Genomic DNA, 22072 nt, shown 5'->3' on the forward strand with positions numbered 1-22072 from the left:
TTCACTGCTTGCTTGCCTACCCTTCCCTTAATGCATGCAGTTGTATGGCACTGTTGAGCCAGCATTCATTATGTCCCTTGAAGGCACCAAGAAATAAATCACGTTCATGCAAGCAAATGCAGCAACCGTAGTAAAGGAAAAGATTAAATGGATACCTTTCCATCCTTGCCAGGCTTCCCTGGTTCTCCTGCTTTTCCCTAAGGCAACACAGAAATGTGTCTTTCAGAGACGCCAGCTTGGTAAACCCTTATTTCAACAAGAGTGATTTTGACCTTTTGAAAATGCTTACTGTCCCTGCAGGAATGGTGCTGTTACCAGAACATCAAATAGAATTTGTGGCTTTTAAAAGTTGGGCGTCCTGCTGAGAGTGACATAATTGCAGCCAGAGTGTGACTTCTTCACCCTGGAAGTTTGCACAGGCTGGGGTAGAGGAAATGGAATCCTCATGTAACATGGGAGAAGAAAGGCTTTGGGGCACCACCATTGCAGAACAACCATGGAGGTAAAAGCCAGATCTTTGGTTCTTCGGAGAACAGGAAGTATGGGAAACAGACACAAGCAATTGAAGAGGTACTTACAGATGGTCCAGTTGGTCCAGGTTGTCCTGGAGTCCCTGGGAGGCCTGGTGGCCCAGGTGGCCCTGGAGGCCCTTGGATTCCTGCCTGTCCCTGTTCACCCTGAGGTGTATTGAAAACAACACTATCATCAGTGCAGCACAATGACCCTGGAGTGTGATCTATAGCAAGCAGAGCCTGAGCAAAGGAAGAAGAGCCAAGCCAAGCAAGTTGCTGTTAGTAAGTACCTGAAGGGGGTTTCCAAAACTTGGGCAAAGGGCAACGTGTGGATGGGCTTTCTGCATGGATTCCTGAATGACTATAAAGCTCCCGTCAGAAGGACTACAACTCCCAATCAGATCTTAGACTGGGAAAGCGAGCATCAATACTAAAGCCCATCAAACGAGCCCTTGCCATTGTTCTTAAGGCTTCTCCTTCTTCTGCCCTTCCTTACAGATTTACAGACTGGGGGTTTCAGGGATGTCTGAATGACACAAGACAATAGCCCCCTAAAACTACTACTTCTGTTCCATCTCCGTCTCATTTCTGTTCTTGCTTCTGCTGCTTCTTTTCCTGTATTCAAAAGACTCCTTAAAAGCTTATGTTTTCTCTCAGGCTTTAAGAATTTTGTTTGCTTGTTTTACTGATGTTGTGTATCATTTATTTTACATTGTACCTCACCCTGGTATCAGGACCGATGAAGGGTGAGCTACAAATCCTTTAAATAAATACAATAAAAAATACAATCTATTTTGGTGCATTATTATTACTATCTCCACTGAGTATTGCTCCTTTCTAACAGAATGCAAAATAGAATGTATGAAGTAAGAACCCTGGTTGCATCTGCTTTTTTTCTACCCAACCTTGACTATGTCCTGAATTCCAGCCGTCTGTTTCGTTGACTTCCCTGTTTGTTTGTTTTTACACCCAGCCCAAGTGGTTGTGTGAGATAGCCTGCAGTGAACTCTAACAGAACATTAAATCCACACACAATGAAACCACTTGGTGCTTAGCAAAACTTTAAAAAAATTATATAGCTCCAATTAATGGTTAAAAATAGGCATGTGACATCCGATAAGTATGGCGTTTGATCTCTGACTTACTCCCTCCATCCAGCTACATTCCAGATGAATCCTAGAGGGCCATTCCAGGCTAAAAGTATTCATAAGCATACCATAATGCCACAGTAACAAGAGGCTTTGTGTGGGTTGGCATCTCACTATAGAGAACTCTTGCTGAGATGAACCATCTGCACTCATCTACACAAACACACATAATACTGTCCTCAAACAAAGCCAAGGGCACTGCGGCTGTATCCTCTGAAGGATGTTGTAGGCAGCTGAGCCAGTACTTGCCAAATGCCCATGTATAAATCTCCATAGATATACAAGCTAATTCATTCCAGTGCCTTCATTCAAAGTGACATAGCTATCTCTAGAGGAGTTGAAGAGATTGTCAGCAGAGGTTCCCTTACTGTTAGTGCTACAGTCTGTCTATCTGGGAAGTCAAAGGGTGTTTGTTGTGGATGCAATCAGGATATTATTTTGTGTGGCAACTGTGTTTAGTAAAGTTACACTGACCTATCAAAACCAACACTTTCCACAGTAAACATATTAAGTGTAGACACTCCCAGAGGAGCCATGACCAGTCTGGTGTCCATGACACAAATCCTCAGGTATTTAGAGATGGGTGCCTGTTTGTCACACTTTGCCAGGCCTTGAGAACGTCTGATCTAGGAAGCTGAAAACAGCCACCCTACAAGGTGTTGTGGTGTTCTAGGTGCTTAACAGTCCCCTTGTTTTTAAAGATCTAGACAGTTTGCTGAGCCTCTGGGTTACCATACACTACATTCTGCTTGATAGGTCCCAGGTTGTGCAAACTTGCCTTAAAATACATGTTTACATGTTTACTGCAGGCGATACCTGCATGACACCAGTGCATGGTCTCGTGGTAAACACAGCCTCAATATAATGCATGGAGGGCTCTTAGATTCAGTTCTCCTTCAGATATTCTATAGTAATGCAAGGGGAGGTCATTGCTCTCTCTCCAAGAAAAAGAAGCAATCCTTTTCTTCAAGTATATCCTGTGAAAACCTTGTTCTTCCTCAATAACACTCTTTCTTGCAGCATCTTGTGTGGCCCTGAAATCAGATCATCAGGAGAAGCAGCCAAAATATTTCTGTTCATGCTTAGCTGCTTAAACTGAGAGCGCAAGCACACAAGTGAACTAAAACCAGCTTGTGGGGTCATTTATGATGTACAGGCATGTCAAATGGTGGATAAAACTGACTCTCTAAAGAGATCCCTGCTTCTTCTAGTTTTCATGAAACCCTCTTTAAGGAAGAAAGGAAGCTGATTAATCGCCAGTCTCTGAATGAAAAGAAAATGCTTAAAACCAGGAAAAGAAGAAGGATACCTGGAAGGTGCGTCTCTTTATGACTGGGGGTGGAGCCAGCCGCACTGAATTGAGAAGAGGCAACAGCTGAAGAAGACCGAGCCAGGAGGTCACAGGGCAAGGGCCAAAGGTCACAAGGCAAAGGAGGTCAGTAGGGCATCAAAAGTCATACAGAACAGCCAATGAAGAAAATGGAAAGGGGGTGGGGAAGGAAAACAATGAAAGGATGTAATGAAAGTAAGTCACAGTTCAGAGACAAGAATGAAGGGCAATGGAAAAGGTATCTGTCATTGGGAACCTTTTGGCAAGCCTCTTGAGCTCTTCTATGTTCCATTTTAATATTTTGAACATAGGCTTTGGTTTTATTCTTCAGAGTACTCTGGTGTTTTTTTTAAAAAAATACTTTCTAGTTATATAACATGGAAGAGAAAAAGCTGATTATGCTGTCACCTTCTGCTGTGTATCATTGCAACTAAGCATAGCACTTGCTACCCTCCACACCTGTAGTCTCTAGGCAGAGTACTTCTACTCTAAATTTGCTTCTTGACTTGTTATTTGCACTTCTCTGTTTGCATCGTATTCTTCTCTTTACTTTACCCAAGTCTCCATTCCTCACTGGTTGTTTTAGTGCTCTCCTTATTACCAGATATAGTTCATTTCTTGACCATTCTTTTTTGTTGCTAGCTAATTCCATAGCAAATTTGCTAATCACTGCAAAAGCTATTCTGATTACAACAGATATTCTCAGCAAACCATTTTTCATCCCTTAGATAGGCCAAACTGTATTAGGGAAAACTAGTCGTTATAGTAAAAGAAGTGTGCCTGCTTTTTTAAAACACCCCACCCCCCCGTGAAAATGGATATGAAGAAGGCATCTTTTAAATTTCTGAAGGGATGAGTGCAGAATAACTTGAAGACTTCATTCCTACAAGGAATCCAGCTCTACATCTTGGCAGAAGTTTCACTCCCTGCCAAGTCCAACTATAGGAGATTTTTCTCAGAACTCATTCCTTCAGTGTTCCAAACATGAGCTTCACATGGAGGTCATTTCACTCCTCAGTTTTACCATACCTGACCTCACAAAAGTAATTAGTATGCATGAGATGCATTTCTAATTTCCGCACCTTTCCAAAGTTTACTCCACATCATTCTACCTTGCGTGTGTGAGCGTGTGTATGTCTTGCCTCACAGCTGTCTCTATGCGTGTCCATTTTAAATCCAAAGCCATGTGTTCCATGCTACAGATATCCATTCCACCTCACAAAAATGGCTCCAGGAAAACAAACATATCTATGCATATCTATGCATATCCTGCCTGCCAAATATTCAATGAACTGTTCCAACCGCTGCATATGCTTATCCTCACTCTACAACTAGAATCACTCCTGATTTTCACTAGTATATGTGCAAGAACAATCAGGTCTTGCTAAAGCTCAAAAATGCAGATGCCTGTAATTTCTTTTGAGGCTGAGAGGTATGCCTGCAGGTCTCCCATGACAGCAACTGTGTACACTTCAGAGAGTACACTTTCTTCCCCTTATTTATGGCTGCTTGCTCTTTAGTGCAGGCCAAGTTCCAGTCTTGTTGCAAAACTGAAATGTCATCACAATATTGCAGCACTGCAACCCAGTCATTCTGGGCAGCTTGTTAAAAATAGAAGATGTGTTGTGGTGGTAAAATTGGAAGAGCAATGGTTGGATTAAGAAGGCCACAATCAACAGCAGATCCAAAGACCACAGAGGGTCTCAGTCTGTGAATCACAGAAAAAGACACTGCACATTCCCTGTAATTCTTAAGAGGCGACAAAGTCAGCTGAAGTTTGGGAAGCTGTAGCCCTCTTCAGGTGTTTTTCTCCAAACAATCTCTGTTGTGCAGAAAGAGACACACACAGCAGAGCCACGTGTGCTTCCTCTGCCCCCACCACAACACCACACATCTGCCTTCTCCCCGGCACCATCAACATGTTGGGGGAAGATCTAAAGCAGGGTGGGAAGTGCCTGACAAGCACACAGGCTGCCCTGTGAGTTGGAACCCTGAGTGCTCCTGAAGGCAGCCTCTGCATGCTCAGCAGGCATACCCCCTTCAGACATTCCCCCAATGTATCAACACTGTGGGGACAGTATAGGGTGCGGTGAGGCATGCAGACAAGCACATGCAGCCCCACTAGTTCTTTTTATGTGACTGAGACAGTACGGAGATAAACACCTGAATAGGATTTTCATATTCCATCTGTTCTGTGTGAGGTGTTGGATTTGAGCAAACATGAGGAAGATTTGGAATGCCATCCTTAGGTCCAGCTGTTTTCTTCTGATGTCTCACCTTTCCTAATAAGAAGCATGGGAGTATCTAGGGCAGGTATGAGGAAACTGTGGCCTGCCAGATGATGCTGATCTCCAAACTCTTATCAGCCCTGGTCAGTCAGGAATGAGGGGAGTCGTAGTCCAGAAACATTAGGAAAGCCACAGGTTGCCCGTTCCTAGCTCAGCTGTTAGAGCATGGTGCCGATAATGCTAAGGTTGCAGGTTCAATCCCCATATAGGGCAATTGCATATTCCTGCATTTCAGGGGGATGGACTAGATGATCCTGAAGGTCCCTTCCAACTCTATGATTCTATGATCTAGGAGTGCCTTTCACATGTCTTATAATCAACTGTGAAATTGCTCAGTAGAAGGGACTCCTCTTGAGGCAAGATCTAAAAACACAGACAAGGCAAAAATAGTGCTGATCAGTTTAAACCTTCAAAATCTCGAGTTGGGCTGGGAATGAAACCCTGGGGAACTGCTGCCAGCCAGTGTAGACAGTGCTGAGCTATATGGAACAGTGGCCTGGCTCAGTATGGCAGCTTCCTATGTTCCTAAATAAATCTTGAGATGACAGTCATTAACGACTATTGGAAGTTGAGCTCAGGATAGTTCAGATGGCATGACTATGATATACAGAATGTTTTTCTTTACATCATTTGCCTTTTCCCACAGTGAAAAACTGAAGTCTGATGGTAGCATATATTTTACATATTTTCCTTTATTGGTAGGGAGGGGGTAGCGTCCCGCAGGTATGTTATTGGATCTTTTGCCACTGAGAACATGCAATATTGGATTCATCTCTTGGCCTTTTGCAACAGGACCAGTTAAACCCTTTCCCCACAAACCTTCAGTGTAAGGATCTGATTAGAACGCAGGGCTGCAAGTGTGGTGCTTAGGTATTCCTAGGGGGACAGTGGAGACAGAGCAACACAGAGCTGGGTCAATTTATTCTCTATACCATCAGCAGCAAAATGAATTTCACCAACTCCTAAATCCAGTCCGAAGACAACTTGCAACCCCTGCCCAACCCTGTTGCCTTTTTTACCTGTTTCAGTTACCTCATCTGTCCTCAAGGCTTGCATTGTGCAACACATACATAACCTCTTGATGCATTCATTTCCTTCGTTGAGAGCACAGTATCAGCTTTCCTAATTTGTTGCTCGACAAACAGGCTAGGGAACTACATAACAGTGGGGCTGGATTCTCAGTCCTTGCTTCACTGACAGTGGTTGAGGAGGGGAACCCAGGCCAAAAAATCAGTTCATATGCCACAGACACAACGGTAAGAAACCCATTATTCGGAAATCCTAAGCAAGCTAAAACAAGTATCTGGGCTATTCCTTCCTCTTTTTGGAAAAGAATATAAGTTTGTTATTATGGAACAAAGAAATTAAATGCCTTCCTTTAAGACCCATGGGGGGGGGGTACACACACCTTACCGTTGATAATTTGCAAAGTATTGCTGCCTTTAAGGGCAACGCTTAACAAAGATGGAAATTGTGACCAGTGCCCTGAGTCCATCCAAGATTTCCAGGCAGCAGGATAGGCCTAATCTTCTTGTCTAGCACCTCTCAAAGTTCAAAAATCATGAATCTGCTTAACAGCTTTTTAAAAAAGCATAACTTTTTAATGACTTTAAGAAATCATTTGGCTCTGAAGTCTTCAAGAACATTTTTGGTATCATCTTGAGGCCCAGTGTTGTTTTTAAAAAGAAAACGAAAACCTTTAAGTTCCTATAATTTTAATTAGAGTTGGAAGCTAAAATCTCAAACTTTGCTGGCTGCGGCTCAACTCTCAGGTTCCTCACCCCCAGAAACAAAACATAGGCTGCCGGTTAGTATAGAATGTAGCAGAGGAAGGCTCAAGGCATACTCCCGTTGCAAAGCTTTGCCAGAGCTTCTCCACCTTAATCTATTTGCTCATAGGATGTGGATCATTATTATATTTCCTCTTATTATGTAGATCTCCTGTAGCTGAAAGCACCATCTGAGATGGGAAGGTATAATTTCTTAAATAACAATTCCAAATATCCAACAGAGACAGTAAGCCACACTATTTTTTTCTTTGGTATGGTCAAGTCCTCTTTACCCCTGAATAGTTTCTCAGTGTTTTAATAGTCTGTGGACCCTCCTTTTCATCTTGATCAGCACTGGGAGAACTTGCAAGGGAGTGCAGCTGAACTCAGAGCATTGCTCAGGCAAACTATGCTTCTAATTTAAAAATAAAAAGCCCATAGCAATTGACTGACACTGCTTTTCTAAATAAATATACTTGGCTCTCTGTTGTAATTATATGGGCCAGAACACTCAGCCAATCAGCCAGCCTTTGTTCCCTGCATTCTTCTGCCTCAGATACCTCTAAAAGGGGCATTATCTGCATCCTGTCATCACTCAGGATCCTGGGCAAACAGAACATCTATATCTCTCTGGGATAAGGGCCAGATTTTAGGTATATTTATTTGGAGACTTCTCAAATGCTGAATATGAAGTATTTAAACCTATGTCCCTATAATAATTTCAGCCCCAATGTATGCCTTTCTAGCTGAGATTTCTGCATTGCAGGGGGTTAGACTAGATGACCCTCAAGGTCCCTTCCAACTCTACAATTCTATGGTTCTAATGCAGAAAAAATGGGCAGAGCAATCCTAACTGGCAGATCCGCTAGCCAGATGGAGAAATTGGTGAAATGTTTCCCGGAAAACTCTCTGCACTCACTGTATCTGCCAATAAGGCAGTTAGGTAATAAAATATCTATGTGGAGGGGGGGGGGTGAGGAAAGGACTGCAGGAGCCAGTGATGAACGCTAAGAACTCTTAAGTTCTATATTTCCATAAAAGCCATCCAAATAAACAAGGGATAATATGCAAGGGTCACTTTACAAACAAAATAGAAGAGTCTGCTTACCCTGTGTGGATAATCTCCACATTGACCCTGCAAAAGTAGGAGATTAAAAGAAAATAGTTTACATCATGAATGCTGTAACCAAAATAGATTTGTGGAGACAGGTTCATAGCAGGTGCATTGCTGATTTAAGCATCCCGTGGACTGGACTTTGACTATGGATTCAAATGAGCAAAGGTGACATTATTTTCAAAAGCAACTGTGGATATTGAGACTATTGATTCAGGGTACATGAATAGCCTGGAGTTCCAGGTTGTTTCAGCTTCCAGTTTCTAGAAAAACCTGTGTTTTAATGTGAGTTAAAATCCTCTTTAAGAGAGCACACGACTATTTTAGCCTGCCTTAAACACAGGTATTTCTAGAAACTGAAACCCAAACGAACGTGGAACTCCCTTTTTTATTGTAGGTAGAATGTTAATTCTGCTAAGCTCACCTTTTCTCCTTTTTGTCCAGCAGTTCCCTATAGAAAGTAGAAGACAAATATAGAGTCATGTCGCATATATAATGGTGATAAGGAATGCCAAAAATAAGTGTGAGCAGAAAGTATGTACAAGTAATTACTCACTGGTTGTCCTTTGGGACCAGCTGGGCCCTTTGAGGGGAGGAAAACCCAAGCAGAGGTTACATCAATTGAAAAACAAAGTGAACAATATGATGAATACGACAGCACATGATGTAAGCTTCAGATAAAACTTTGGCATTACAGACAGGAAACACAGGCAAGCTATACCCCCTTTTGCGATAATTCTCACCCAAACCTTTTAATTCCATAATCAGGTATCCTTAGGTCCTCCAAGTGACATATATTAATTGGGCCTGTTACAGATGTCATCTACTCCATGTGCAAATGGGGGAAATCTTTCTTTCATGGTGATGTTGCACATCAATTAAATATCCTTACAGCATGTGCAGTCCCCATCAGGAGAGACTATCCACTAGTGACATAGTTACCAGGAACATTCAGCAGTGTGGGCGGTGGGATGCATAATCTGTAGGAGTAGCATCACCAAAAGTAGGGATGGGGGAGGAATTCAGTTCTGTTTGCATTTAAAGACGACAGATTCACACTTTTCAAAACAATACTGTGTACCGAAATGGATATCCTAAGAAAGTCAGACTTATCCAGATTTTGCACAGCAGTTCTCCAGCCAAACAATGTGTACAAGAATGCACAGACTATGGTAACGTGTGCACATAAATGCATATATTAGTGACAATAAAAAATCAAATATGCATTTTGCTTCAAAAAATGTGCACACTGAGCAAAAATGCATTTAGAATGCACATGAGAAATTTGCACGAAAATGCTGACAAATTTTCTGGAGGACTTAAAAAAATATTCCAGTGTAGAAATGTGGAGACTGAACTTAAGAGTAGAAAAGTGAGAAACTGAAAGATACTGAAATTGACAGATTAACCCATTCCTAATACAGGAAGAGTAAAAGCTTTTTTACACATGGGACAAATAAGTCTAAACTGTCCACTGCGTCTTGCAGAGTGGAGGATGGAATATTAGCTACTTCACAGCAGGGCCCCGAACTGTGAATGACAAGTGTGAAATCCACAATGAGGTGGAGGTCTTATTGTCTTGCCAGCAGGTGGTGGCTCTGGCTCAACACCACTGCACCCCTTAATCTAGTTTGCTAAGGTATGCTGTGACATGTGCACATGTCTGGTGAAATGATCTGGGTGGCTTATAAACAAAAATAACAGGTGCCCAATTAAAAATAAAATCAGCAGCATTAGCCTATTAATTAACTAAAAGAAAGCAACCAAAAAGTAGCAAAACAACAGCAACAACCCACATTCAAAGCACAATAGCGTCCAGCTGCTAGTTGGTTTCCCAAACTTGGTTCTCCAGCTGTTTTTGGACTACAATTCCCATCATCCCAGACCACTTGGTCCTGCTAGGTAGGGATGATGGGAATTGTAGTCCAAAAACAGCTGGAGACCCAAGTTTGGGAAAGACTGAGTTAGACTAATAAAAATCAGGCCATGATGTGAGATGTATGCTAAATGTCTTTTTCACCTTCTCTTCAAAGATAAGATAGTGCTGACATGACAAACTTATCTGAAGAGGGACCTGCATACATTTTTACAGCAACAACAGGGTATGGCTCTCATTTGCACACTATTCTGTGATATTTTGGCATACCTCTGATGCCCATTATGGATACAGCCCTCTGAGGAAAAGTGATGGAGAAGTCAATCGAAGCACAGTCATAGGCTTTAGCCTATTTAAAATCTCTTGTGCTTGGCCTCTTCCTTTCTGGTGTTTGGGATGCACTGAAAATATGCCTGGTGGAGACTTGCTCCACTTGTGACTCAGTGAGCTGAACACAGGCCACCAGAGGCTCAATAAAACTGTCTTTGGCACCTGCCTGGAGCTTCCCTCCCCCCCCCCCCAAAAAAGCATTTTGGTTTTCTCAAACACCTGGCTGGCCCACACAACACATGCCTGGTGGGCTGTGTTGACTTAGAGGGTCACAAAATATGTGCATAACGCCCCAAAAACTTAATTTAAAAGAAAATCTCACAATCAATTCATCAGATACAGAAAGCACGGCATGTTTCAGCATCTGCCTGCAACAAATAATATAGTGAAAATATACTATATTAACAGAGTGACAATTAATTTGAATAGTGGGGTTAAATTGGAATTCTGTAGGCTCTGGGCCAAAGCAAGCAGAAGCTTGCCAGACCACAGGCCTGTAGTATTTGATAGATTGTAGGGTGGGATTATTTCATTAACTCAGAGAGGAAGCAAAGTATACACTATATCCTGTGGTTTGCTCTGCTTTAGACACAGGGTAAAACTCCAGCTTCGTAGAAAATAAAAGCATGACTCGAGCAATCCAGCAATCGAAGCATACACTGAAATGAGATACTTTGTAAAGCAGGGCCAATACACACAGGGTGGCAGCAGAATTAACAAGGTGGATAAAATTTATGGACCAGGAATTTAGTATGTGAAAGTGTGTCCAGTTACAAGCAAGATAGGCTAAATGGCCTGTATCTGGCTATTACTAACTCTGCTTTCCAAGTTATTGACTTGAATAATTTTGTGAACAGTTGATTTTCAAAACTGTGTGGGTTCCCTGACAAGTATTTCTGAGTTTTTTTAAAAAAAGAAATCTGGATAATGAAAACAGGATATCCTAACACAATTTCTCAGCACTCAGCCCCATTCATCTCAAACAGCACAGTCCATCCCCCCCCATCCTTCTATTAAGTACATGTTAAGTTGGATGGAGGAGGGGTGGAGTGATGTGGAGCTAACACCTGATGGTGAAACAATCAGATGACCCAGTTCACCGTGCATTTCAGACTTGCCAGTCACCCAGCAAATCCTCCTGAAGGTTCTAATTATCCCAGTATAGCTTAAATCTGAAAGGACTTAGCAAAGCAGTCACAACAAGGAACAGTAAGCACAAATGCAAATTAAGCCTTGTTAAGCTAACTAAATGTATGGTGACTAGCATCATGGAAAGGAGAGATATTGGAGATATTGCGGGTTTGGTCCCAGACCATCAGAATAAAAGTGAATATTGCAAGAAAGCGAGTCACACAATATTTTGGTTTCCCAGTGCATATAACTGTTATGTTGATACTGTACTGTATTCAATGAAACCAGTGCCTCCTGGCTGCAGGGTCAGGAGGAGAAAAACCTGGCTCCAGTCCTACCCACTCCTGTGGCCAGAAGAGGGACAGCGGCAGTTTGCCTAAAAAATTTCACTTGATATTAGATGTAGTACTGATTTGCCTTTGGTACAGCTACAGATGCAGCTCGATTCCACAAAAATATGGAATCCAGACAAGGATTTGCAGGTCCAGCTATGACAAAATCACTGTACCAGGTATATTCACAAGAATCTGGAGTTCTCTTACAAATTTAGAGCAAGGATGGGGAATATGAGGCCCAGGGGCACTGCAATATGGCACTTGCAACTCTTCCTGGGCCACACATCCTCCTTAGCTGCATCCCTTTCCATCCTTGCTTTGCACCCTTCTTGAGTGTCTCTGTCTGGCTGGAATATGTCCTTGAACAGTTCATGTTTCTTGCTTGGAGAACAGCAAGGGGAGTGTGTGTGTGTGTGTGTGTGTGTGTGTTGGCATTTGACCCATGGAAGGTCTCCCAGAAAGGAATGCGGTTCTCAAGTTGTGGAAGATTCTCCACACCTGGTTTAGAGACTTCATTGATGCTATAAAGCCATACCACACATGCACAAAGGACTCCTGTGCAGTGGTGATGTCATACCCTACAAATAAAGTGCAGCCTACCTTGGCGTTGCCAGAACCTACCATATTATGATAAGTTTGGTGGAGGAACAAGGGGAGGAATTCAATGTTGCACTCTTCTAATAGATCTGTCAGTGCAAGTATTTCTGCTTGCCGGACAGAACACCCTCCCCCTTTTATACTTGAATGCATTGCTCTGGGGTTCTCCTGGCCCACCCCCCACCCCCACCCCCAGAGCAACAATCTAAATTTTCCCATTGGCGTCATTCTTTCAAAGAGGAATGTTGAAGATCTAAATATCAATAAGAAGTGACAGTGTTTCCCCTATGCAGAGCTTTCTGAGAGCTACGTCTACAGATTATGCCTTCCGCCGTGTCAAATGGTAGAGACAAACAGATACCAGTTTCACAACAGATTTGCATTTGCAATTTAAAGCAGGTGGAGAATGTCCTTTGCACCGAAATGTCCTTTATATGATAGTCCAAGGGGAAAATTATTGAGAAATATTTTGTCTAGTTTAACAACCCATCCTGACCAAAAAATTATGTGTTTTCTCTTTGGAGTTGTTTATCCATTTGCTATATATAGAACAACATTGTATGCTTTAGCTGCAAGCAAACATCTAACAGAAAGAACTAGTGTATTAAAGGAGGCCATGCCTTAGGAGCTTTAAGAGTGTATTTAGTTTAATCTTACCTTGAATTCAGTTTTACTCTAACTATGTTAAAATATTTAATATCATTAGAAGGCACTTTAACTTTATTATACAATGCTTGTATTGTTTAGGGATTGGAATTTTTTTGAGTTTATTTTTAAAGTGGTCAAGGCTAGTACAATAAATTTGTTGATGATGACCCAATAACCTAGTGCTGCTTATGGCGTGGGGTGGGGGGTGGAGGTATTATTTACAAATTTGCCAGCAGAAATCACTTTCCTGCTTTCATTGCTAGAGTAGGAAGAAAAAAGAATGGGAGATCTATTCCAGGTAGGGCTGCCATATGTCCGGAATTTCCCGGACACAGCTGGGATTTGTCCTTCGAAAATGGTGTCCTGGTGGAATTTTCAGAAACTGGTTAAAATGTCCAGGAAAACCCAGGCGTATGGCAGCCCATATTGGAAGTGTTGCATTTTTGGTGAATTTCTGAAAAAACACAAAACCAAAAAAAAGCTTTAAAACTCAGCAACCTTTGAATCCAGATTTTCACTTATTGAAATATGGCAACCCTAGTTCCATTTTGAATTGAAGACTCCACAAACCCGCCCTGCCAGTCTTGCCCTTTTACAAGCTTGAAAGTCTCCAGCCTCAACCCAGCATATTGCACAGAAATAGATTAAAGTCTTATTACCACTTCTCCCTTCTGTCCAGGTTGCCCCTGAAATGGAAAGGAAGACTGCATCAGGGGTGGCCATTCTAGTTACTAGGACATTTTGAAGCCTCAGACTTCTGCGATTGTCATTACTGTTTAGTCATGCGTTCTCCTGTTGCTTTCCTACAGCAATGGTTTTCTCATGGTTTGAACATCTAAAGCCCTAAGTGGTTTGGGATCATGTTATCTGAAGGGCTGCCTGCAAGCGGATAAGCCTGCCAAAGCATTGAAATGAAAGCTGTGACCCTGCTCTCTTAACTGGCTAGCAAGAGCCATTAGGCTGGCAGGTAGCAGGAACAGGGCTTTCTTAAATGCAGCCCCACACATTTGGAACTCACTCCTCACAGAGATACATACAGATGGCCTCTTGCAGTAGGGTCCAAATTTCGGGCAGAGCAGCCTTCCTGAAACTGGTTCCTACACAGCCCTGACCTTTCAGCCACTGTGCCCCTGCAGCAATGCAAATGTTGGGAGGATGGCTCTACCTCACCACAATGGCCACTACTAGCCTCATCGCTACTGGTCTTTAAAAGAATTTCTGAATATATATTTATTCAGGTCTAGTTTTGGCTGAATTGTGATGTGGGTTCATGTCTTGTAAGTGTATTTTCCCCCATGTGTCCTGAAAATTGGGTTTTAAAGCTTTCAAAATTTAAACAAACACACACATAAAAATAGAAACACTGGTGTATGATAGGTGGATTTTTAAAAAGTCTCCAACTATATAAGTTACATTTCTAACAAGTTTAATTTCTAAGACGTGTCTTTTGGTAGTCTGCATACCAGCACCACTTCGCATATATGGATTTGCCCAGAATTATTGAAACAAATGATTTAGAGATAAACATTTTGAAAGTGTTATTGACAGAAAGCTGCTGACTAGGAGTATGAGCAAGAACAAGAGTCAGGGGAGGGGAAATATTCACTTACTGGTTTGCCGTCTAAACCAATCTGACCCTGAAATTAAGACAAAAGAAAGGAGGTGAGCAGTTGACTTTTTGTGTAATTCTATACAGGTCTACTCAGAAGCAAGCCCCACTGGGTTCAATGGGGCTTTCTCCCAAGAAAGTATGTAGCAATGAAGTCTAAAACAGGCAGATATTCTGTGTTCATAGCCCGTATATACAGCCCACATGACTGTATACCTGACAGGTCGTGGACAGAAAACACAAGGGAGTCTAGTGACTGAAAAAGCATTGCAACAGATCTAGAAATTAGTTCAAATCACAACACATATTTATAGTTTTATGTTACAGTTTTTGCTTTAATGACTCTGGAAGGAAAATATAGGAGATCTCTCTACTTGCAATTTTTTTAAACAATAAATACATTTTTAAAGAAATCAAAGCACTGAATGAAATAGCAATGTCTTTTCTGTGACACAATCCCCAGCCATCCATTTTTAGAACAGATGCGTCAAGAGGTATTTAGTTTAAGGGATGCTGCACTTAGAAATATATCATTCATACATACCAGTATGCATTAGCAGTGCCACTTACCGGAAACCCAGGAAAACCTCTTGTTCCAGGCTGTCCCTGAATAGAATGAAGTGGAAAAAGAGATTAGAAGAAACAGATGAGACAGCAACATGTGTGACTAAATCACTCCATCAGGCCTTGTGATTTCCTGCTCTCCATCATTTGCCAGATGAAAATATGTACACTTGTTTTACATGACCTGAGGGATTAGCGCTTGACTGCAGAGAAGTAGTACAAAATGAAGCCATTTCTGTGGTGTCTGGAAGCTACCGCAAGTCACTAAATAATATTGGACTCTCTAATCTCAAGTTGCACATTTCTCCACCACTCAGAAAATGCTTATGTTGATGCTCAGCCACCACAAATCTTTAAATGTTTCAGTACCCTTTTAAGTGTAGTCCCCAATACCTTTATTTTCTCCCCAAAATTACAAGTCTTAGACCTTTAAACATATTGCTAATGCGGCTTCTGTTCCTTCTGCATTTGCTCCCACACTGTTCTGGGCACAAGGAAAGACTTCCATCCATGTGGTTCAGCTTGACTGAGGATATATTTATAAGCTATGCAAATGATAGGTCTTCTATGGGCTGGGCATTGCTTATGTGTCCTGCAAACACACCATGAGGCCAAACCATGTGGGCAACCTATTCCTGAATCAGTGTGGAAAGAACTGCAGAACCTGGAGCAAACACACCAGGAAGGATGATATGTGCAAATAAGGTCTTGGGCCCAAAGGAAATAAGCAGATGCACAATGCCCAGCCACTTGGAATCCCAACTACATGAAGATCGCTCCATGTGACAAAGTGCTGATGTGAAGCTCCTCACCACATGGATTCAACACTTACTATGCTGATTCCACCACATCATTGTAAACCATGAAACAAAGCAAACTGCTGAGCATGCTCAGCAATTCTTGAGAACTGACTTTGGCTTTTAAAGATTGTCGAGCTTCTGCAAACTTTGGTCTTCCCATAAGAAGGCTGACAAGTCCTTCTTGCTTCTTGGTGGGTCCATTTTGGCTCCAATCCTGTCAGTGCTTACCACCTGAGCTCACTATTAGAAGGAGGGATGCTAAGAGAAACCTGTGCAAGGTTATCTCAAGGAACCTGTTATTCTACTCCCAAACAGATACAATTATAACTGCTGGAGGATATAACACAAATAACCGGTGTTGAGGAAATTAAAAGGAAAGCAGTTCTGTGGAAGAGACTATGTAATTTCCAATTTCCCTTCAATTGTTCTTCAGCTATAGCCACTCAGGCTGGTTTCACATGAATGATGGGAAATAAAGAGGCCCAGCAGCATTACAGAAGGGTTCGTTTTGAATTCCAGACAGTTTGTCTGAAGTTTCTGAATCAATTACATGTGTGTTATAAATTCAAGCTTGCTCACCAGTCCTTTTGGTGCAGTTTGCAGTGCCTGGGATCACTTTATAGGAATACTTTATATAACCGCATCACAGTGCCATAAAATGAGGCATTTAATGGTGGTCAATCAGCTGTGAGATGTATACTGAGCCTCAAAGATGATGGTGGTCTTGATCACTCAAGCCCAGTTGTCTGGCTTTCATATCTCCTCATTCATTTTACCCATAAGGAAAATGTTGAAGCAAATATGGTTGCCAGAACAGTCCTAAGCAAGGGTGGTATGCAATGCCAACAGGAGATGGAGCAACATCCTGTGCCTGTTCCCAGAAGTCCCTTTCTGGTTGTTCTGTGTATTTCAACTGTACCTAGTTTGTGCTTTCACTGTGTAGCTAATTTTAAGGTTTACTTGCTAAGGGTGCCTGGAAACAATGTTGCCTATCTTTACTTGTCTGATCTGACAATTTTGAAAGTATATATTGGATTTCGAATTTCTGATAAACATCAGTGCTTGGAGACATGTCACAACTCATGAATGGCTAAAATGCTTCTAACACATGTGTTGAAAAATAAAGAGAGAGAGAGAGAGAGAGAGAGAGAGAAGGTAATGTACATCATATATAAGTGTTCTTTCACTGGACTTGCTCATATTGTTATAAGCATACTCTTCAATAATACAAAATGGTTCATACTTTGGGTGTGTATAGTCTGGAACTTGATTTCTAGTGGCTGATACAAGCCACTGCACAAGTATGTGTGCCATGAACAGTTGTTTCATGCGCTGGCTTACTGCTTTTTTGTTTTAATTGATATTGTGGGTTTGTTGGTTTTAAAAAATTGTGATGTGGTTTTACGGCCATGTTTGCATGCAACACTAAAGTATGGTTGGGCATTACATGCACAAGCATCAGGCTTGCAGACTCCCCCCCCCCCCCCAATAATAGCCATGAGGATACTACAGGCATCTGCTTTCACTTTTAAACTAATTAGAACTAATAGTTTTAAACTATGGTTTGTTAATCAGCCATATCACAAACCCTGGTTTGAACCTGGTTTGTTTGAACTAACCATAGGAGAAACAGGGGAGGGAAAATGTAAGCCCAAATTCATGTACAGCACACCAAACACTAAACCATTGTTTAGGTCCATTATGTTGTAAATCACTAAGTTCGTAAGCCCACACTAAGAAGGCAGGACATGGATGTAACCGAACAAATAAAAAATAACATCCTATCTTCTCACTCTCTATATAACACATACATCTATTATAAACACTGCAAGCCTCCAGTTTTCTCTCTTCCACAAGGAAACTGACCCTCTAAAACTTCCCCTGGGACTTCCTAATACTCAGGGAAATGGAGACACCCTTCTTTGTCTAACAGACAAAGAATAGTTACATGCTATTGTTCCACAATCTGATCCAAAGAAACATTCTGTGCTTAGTTACAAGTTTACTCATGTGTGTAAATTGTTTATATAAGCAATTGCTTACATTTACCTCAATTGTTGAACAAAACAAAACAAAATGGGGAAAATATTATAAACTCTTATAGCAGATTTAAGATTGAGAAGAGTCCAGATAAAGGTGCTGAAATTCTCAAATCAACCTCTTTCCATTTAATACTTAGCACAATCTAAGACAGGCACAGGTAGACAGGCGCAGGTCTGCAGGATCTAATTGCGTTTGCACTAGAATTGCAAGCTCTACCAACCAAACCCAGGTGCAAAATAGTAGCAGGAGGAGGAGCCAGATGGCAAGCAGTAGCTCATATGCTAGAGATAATTACTTACTACATAGGTTATACACTAGGATTACTTGTACAAAAATAAAAATATGCATCCAAGTTCCTTTTGATCAGGGATTCTAATAGCCTAATTTAGAAAGTGGGGAAGCCTTTTTGCTGTTGCCAGTGGAAGTCTGAAACCCTATTATACACAATAAACTGTAGCAAATCTGCTGCTGCATTACAGTCATTTTAGAAGTAAAAGTAGCCTTAGGGTTTCACAGTTACTCTGTAAGGCAATTGTTTCCAACCATTTTCTCTTGAGACATTTGCTTGTATACCATGGAACCTCTGCTTGTTAGTGGAACGTCCCAAGTAGGGATTGTGGGGGAGGGGGGATTCAGTTCAGTTCACATGTATAGGCAAATCCTTCAGTTTCACACTTTCCAAACCGGATGAGAATTGAAATAAAGTCATCTTTCAAAATTCATACTTAACTGAACTTTGCAAATCAGTTCTCCAATCAATGTGTACAAAAGATACAGTATATTAGGGGAAAGTGTTTATATATAGTGAGAACAACCAAAAGTGCATTATGTTAGGGGAAACTGCTTGTAAAATATGCACATTAGTTAAACTGCATACAGAAGTGTGTCTATTAGCAGAAATTCCCACTAAAATACTGAAGAATTTTCACAGGGATTTTATTTTTTCAATTCACAAATTGCTGCAGAAATATAGAGAACTGAATTTAAGAATGGAAAAATGAGAAACAGAAAGAACTGAAATTAGCAGATCCTTCTATTCAATCAATCAATCAATTACGGTCCAGAAACCCAACAAATCATTACAAATCAATACACAATTCATACAGCCTACCTCCAGGTTAATGAAGCATTTTGTTTAGAATATAGATCCTTCTATTTAATTCCAGGGCATTTTGTAGAAATGTCATTCAGTTCATGTGCAGCACTCATTGGATCCTGTTGTTTCCCCATTTTAACGAAACCTAGAATACATCCACCCACCCTGTACCTGGGAACATTCCTGGTATTAGTGGGCAAGCTGTTTTTTGGAGAAGTTTGCCTGCCCTTACTGAATGTTTCATTGAAGAATCTTTAATAAGCTTCCATGGAACCCTAGAATTACCAAGTGCATGCTTTGAAAACCATTGCTTTTTGACATACACCCCCCCCCTTTCATATTACAAAAGGGCTTTCACAAGCCAGAGAATGAAGACCAAAATCGTCTCAGAAATTCCTTGGAGAACTACTGTGGCTATAAAGTGCCTTAAATTGCTCCAAACAGTGCTTTTTTTAAATGCTGGTGTGACGGGTGTAAAGGTAAAGGTACCCCTGCCCGTACGGGCCAGTCGTGTCCGACTCTAGGGTTGTGCACCCATCTCACTTAAGAGGCCAAGGGCCAGCGCTGTCCGGAGACACTTCCAGGTCACGTGGCCAGCGTGATGAAGCTGCTCTGGCAAGCCAGCACCAGCGTAGCAAACGGAAACGCTGTTTACCTTCCCGCTATAAAGCGGTACCTATTTATCTACTTGCACTTAGGAGTGCTTTCGAACTGCTAGGTGGGCAGGAGCTGGGACCGAAAGACGGGAGCTCACCCCACCGCGGGGATTCAAACCGCTGACCATGCGATTGGCAAGTCCTAGGCCCTGAGGTTTTACCCACAGCGCCACCCGCGTCCCGTGACGGGTGTAGACTTGCTTAAAAAATATTAAGCTTTGTGAGGTTGCATTTGGTCATATTGACTTTGGCAGAATATATAAAACCACCTGGAGCCACTGGCTAAGGACCAAGGGGGGATGATCTGCTATAAATTCCATGGCCTGTCCACTCCGTAGCTTTCCAAAACAACAAGAAAGGAGAGGATCTCACTAATAGATCTCTGCATGTAGATTGTCTCTGAATGTTGATGGACAAGAAAGTGCTGAGAAAAGAATAGTTAGAGGAAAGCCGGAAAGGGTGCAACTTGGCCTCTGCTACCTTCCTTGTAAACTGCTACGCTGCTCCTTTCGACTCTTTAGGCTGGAGACAATAAAAGGCCAGAGCAAAAGTTCAAGCACTAGAGATTCCAAGAAGCATGGAGCTTTCTCTTCCTCAAATGTTGTTTGTATCAAGTTCTCAAGAATAGAACTCTGGGAACTGCCAAGTCGTGGAACGCGTCTGTTTCTGCCATGCTCAGCACGATGCTTTGCTCAAGCCAGCAAACCCAAGTAATGTTAAGCAGCTGAAAAGCTCTGGATGTGCAACTGCTCACATCATCTCGCCTCCAAAAGACAGTCTGGAAACTATTTGTCATCTCACATCTGTCTAAAGCATGCTGTTATTCCAGAGTACTCCTGTGTTTCTTTGCTATCAAGGTGCTCCTTAGCGCTTATCACCAGGTCACCATAAAACTAAATCATCTTTGCAATTGATTTGGAGAAGGAGATGGAGAAAAAGCATTTTCCCCTGTACTGATGATTATGGCAGGCAACAATTCACTTCAAGCATAATACGTGCCTTATTAAAGCCACAGTCCTGAAATTATTTCCTCTCAAGTAGTTTCACTCTAATAAAGCTTAGGTAAATGCTCTCCAGTGAGGAGTCTCAAGGCAAAATCAACATGCCTTTTCATTTTTGTAAAACTGGCCCTCAAAGATGGGTTGGAAACGCAGGTTGCAGGAGTCTTGTGGGCAAATTGCCAGGTTATCAGTGAGAGGGTGTTGTGGACAGTATGATTTCATTTCCTGGTTAGAAGCTGAAATTGCTAGATTCATCATGCACAAAGACAATGTTCTGCTGTGCAATTGCCTCTTTTATATCACTCTAGCCTTCTTAAAACTTTCAGCTCCCAACACTTCTGTGTCTGCACTTTTCTTTCCTGCCTCTCTTATCCTTGAAATGCAAATCCTGGCAGCAAAATAATTTTACTCCCAAAAGAAAGTATGCTAAGGGACAGGATGAATCAGTACCAAACCTACTCTATAATTATACAGATGCAGGTTGCACCATCACTCATAATTCAAAGTTGTAATTTGCCTTCTCCGGCCAAAGCTGCAGCACAATGTGGGCTGCTCATTAATGCAAAACTGAGGGAAAGTATCCATCCCCTTTCACACATTGTGCTTATGATATTCATTACTGTTTGCAGAAGAACAGTGTTGAGTCAGAAAAAGCCGAGTCATAGCCATTCTGTATAAAATCAACATGAGGAGGAGATTCATGCGCACTAGCCCTGGGCCTGCCTTTCATACGTTTCCCTGGCCTTGCGCATGGACTATGCGCACACATGCTGAACACTTTATGTTCTGAATGCGGAATCTGTATCCTGCTGTGGGACACACTTTGAGGCTCAGGGATGGGGTCATGAAGTGCAATCCTGCTTCCTCTTGCGTGTAACGTTTGTATCCAGAGCGGCAGTGTGAAAAGGGCATATAACATTCTGTTAGCGTGTGGAGCAGTTTTCAGCTTAGTCATGCAATGGAGAAAAATCACAGGACACAGTCCAACACAGAGATAAATGCACTTAAACCATTGGTTTTAGTAGCCTGAGCATACCTAACTCTGTGCTAGATTGTGGCCACTGACTATTATGGCAACATATGAACACTATAGACTAGAAGGCAGTAAAAAGAGAGAAACTTGGCAACTTTATGTTTTCAGTCAGAAAATAAAATGGGCTGAAACACATAAAAATGCAACATAAAACAAATAAGCACCTCAGGGATTCCCCCCCCCCCCAGTTTG

General features: G+C 41.8%; 1 protein-coding gene across 9 annotated transcripts in view; it reads right to left on the reverse strand.

Moving 5' to 3' along the window:
• Window positions 1-22072, reverse strand: part of COL13A1 (collagen type XIII alpha 1 chain) — a gene marked incomplete at its 5' end in the record, with an annotated part of 173311 nt that overhangs the window by 49364 nt on the left and 101875 nt on the right. For 5 of the 9 annotated variants that reach the window (XM_083441406.1, XM_083441405.1, XM_083441401.1 and 2 more), the window contains 9 exons: window positions 156-197; window positions 579-677; window positions 2970-3035; window positions 8156-8182; window positions 8586-8612; window positions 8718-8744; window positions 13738-13764; window positions 14689-14715; window positions 15258-15293. In XM_083441406.1, the coding sequence (XP_083297532.1) occupies window positions 156-197; window positions 579-677; window positions 2970-3035; window positions 8156-8182; window positions 8586-8612; window positions 8718-8744; window positions 13738-13764; window positions 14689-14715; window positions 15258-15293 (378 nt within the window). Of the gene's footprint in view, window positions 1-155; window positions 198-578; window positions 678-2969; window positions 3036-6097; window positions 6155-8155; window positions 8183-8585; window positions 8613-8717; window positions 8745-13737; window positions 13765-14688; window positions 14716-15257; window positions 15294-22072 lie in introns of all 9 variants that reach the window. The other 4 variants (XM_083441408.1, XM_083441404.1, XM_083441407.1 and 1 more) reach the window with 1 other exon arrangement.

Source organism: Podarcis tiliguerta, assembly GCF_965153285.1.
Source record: "Podarcis tiliguerta genome assembly, chromosome: 5".
Classification (NCBI taxonomy): domain Eukaryota; kingdom Metazoa; phylum Chordata; class Lepidosauria; order Squamata; family Lacertidae; genus Podarcis; species Podarcis tiliguerta.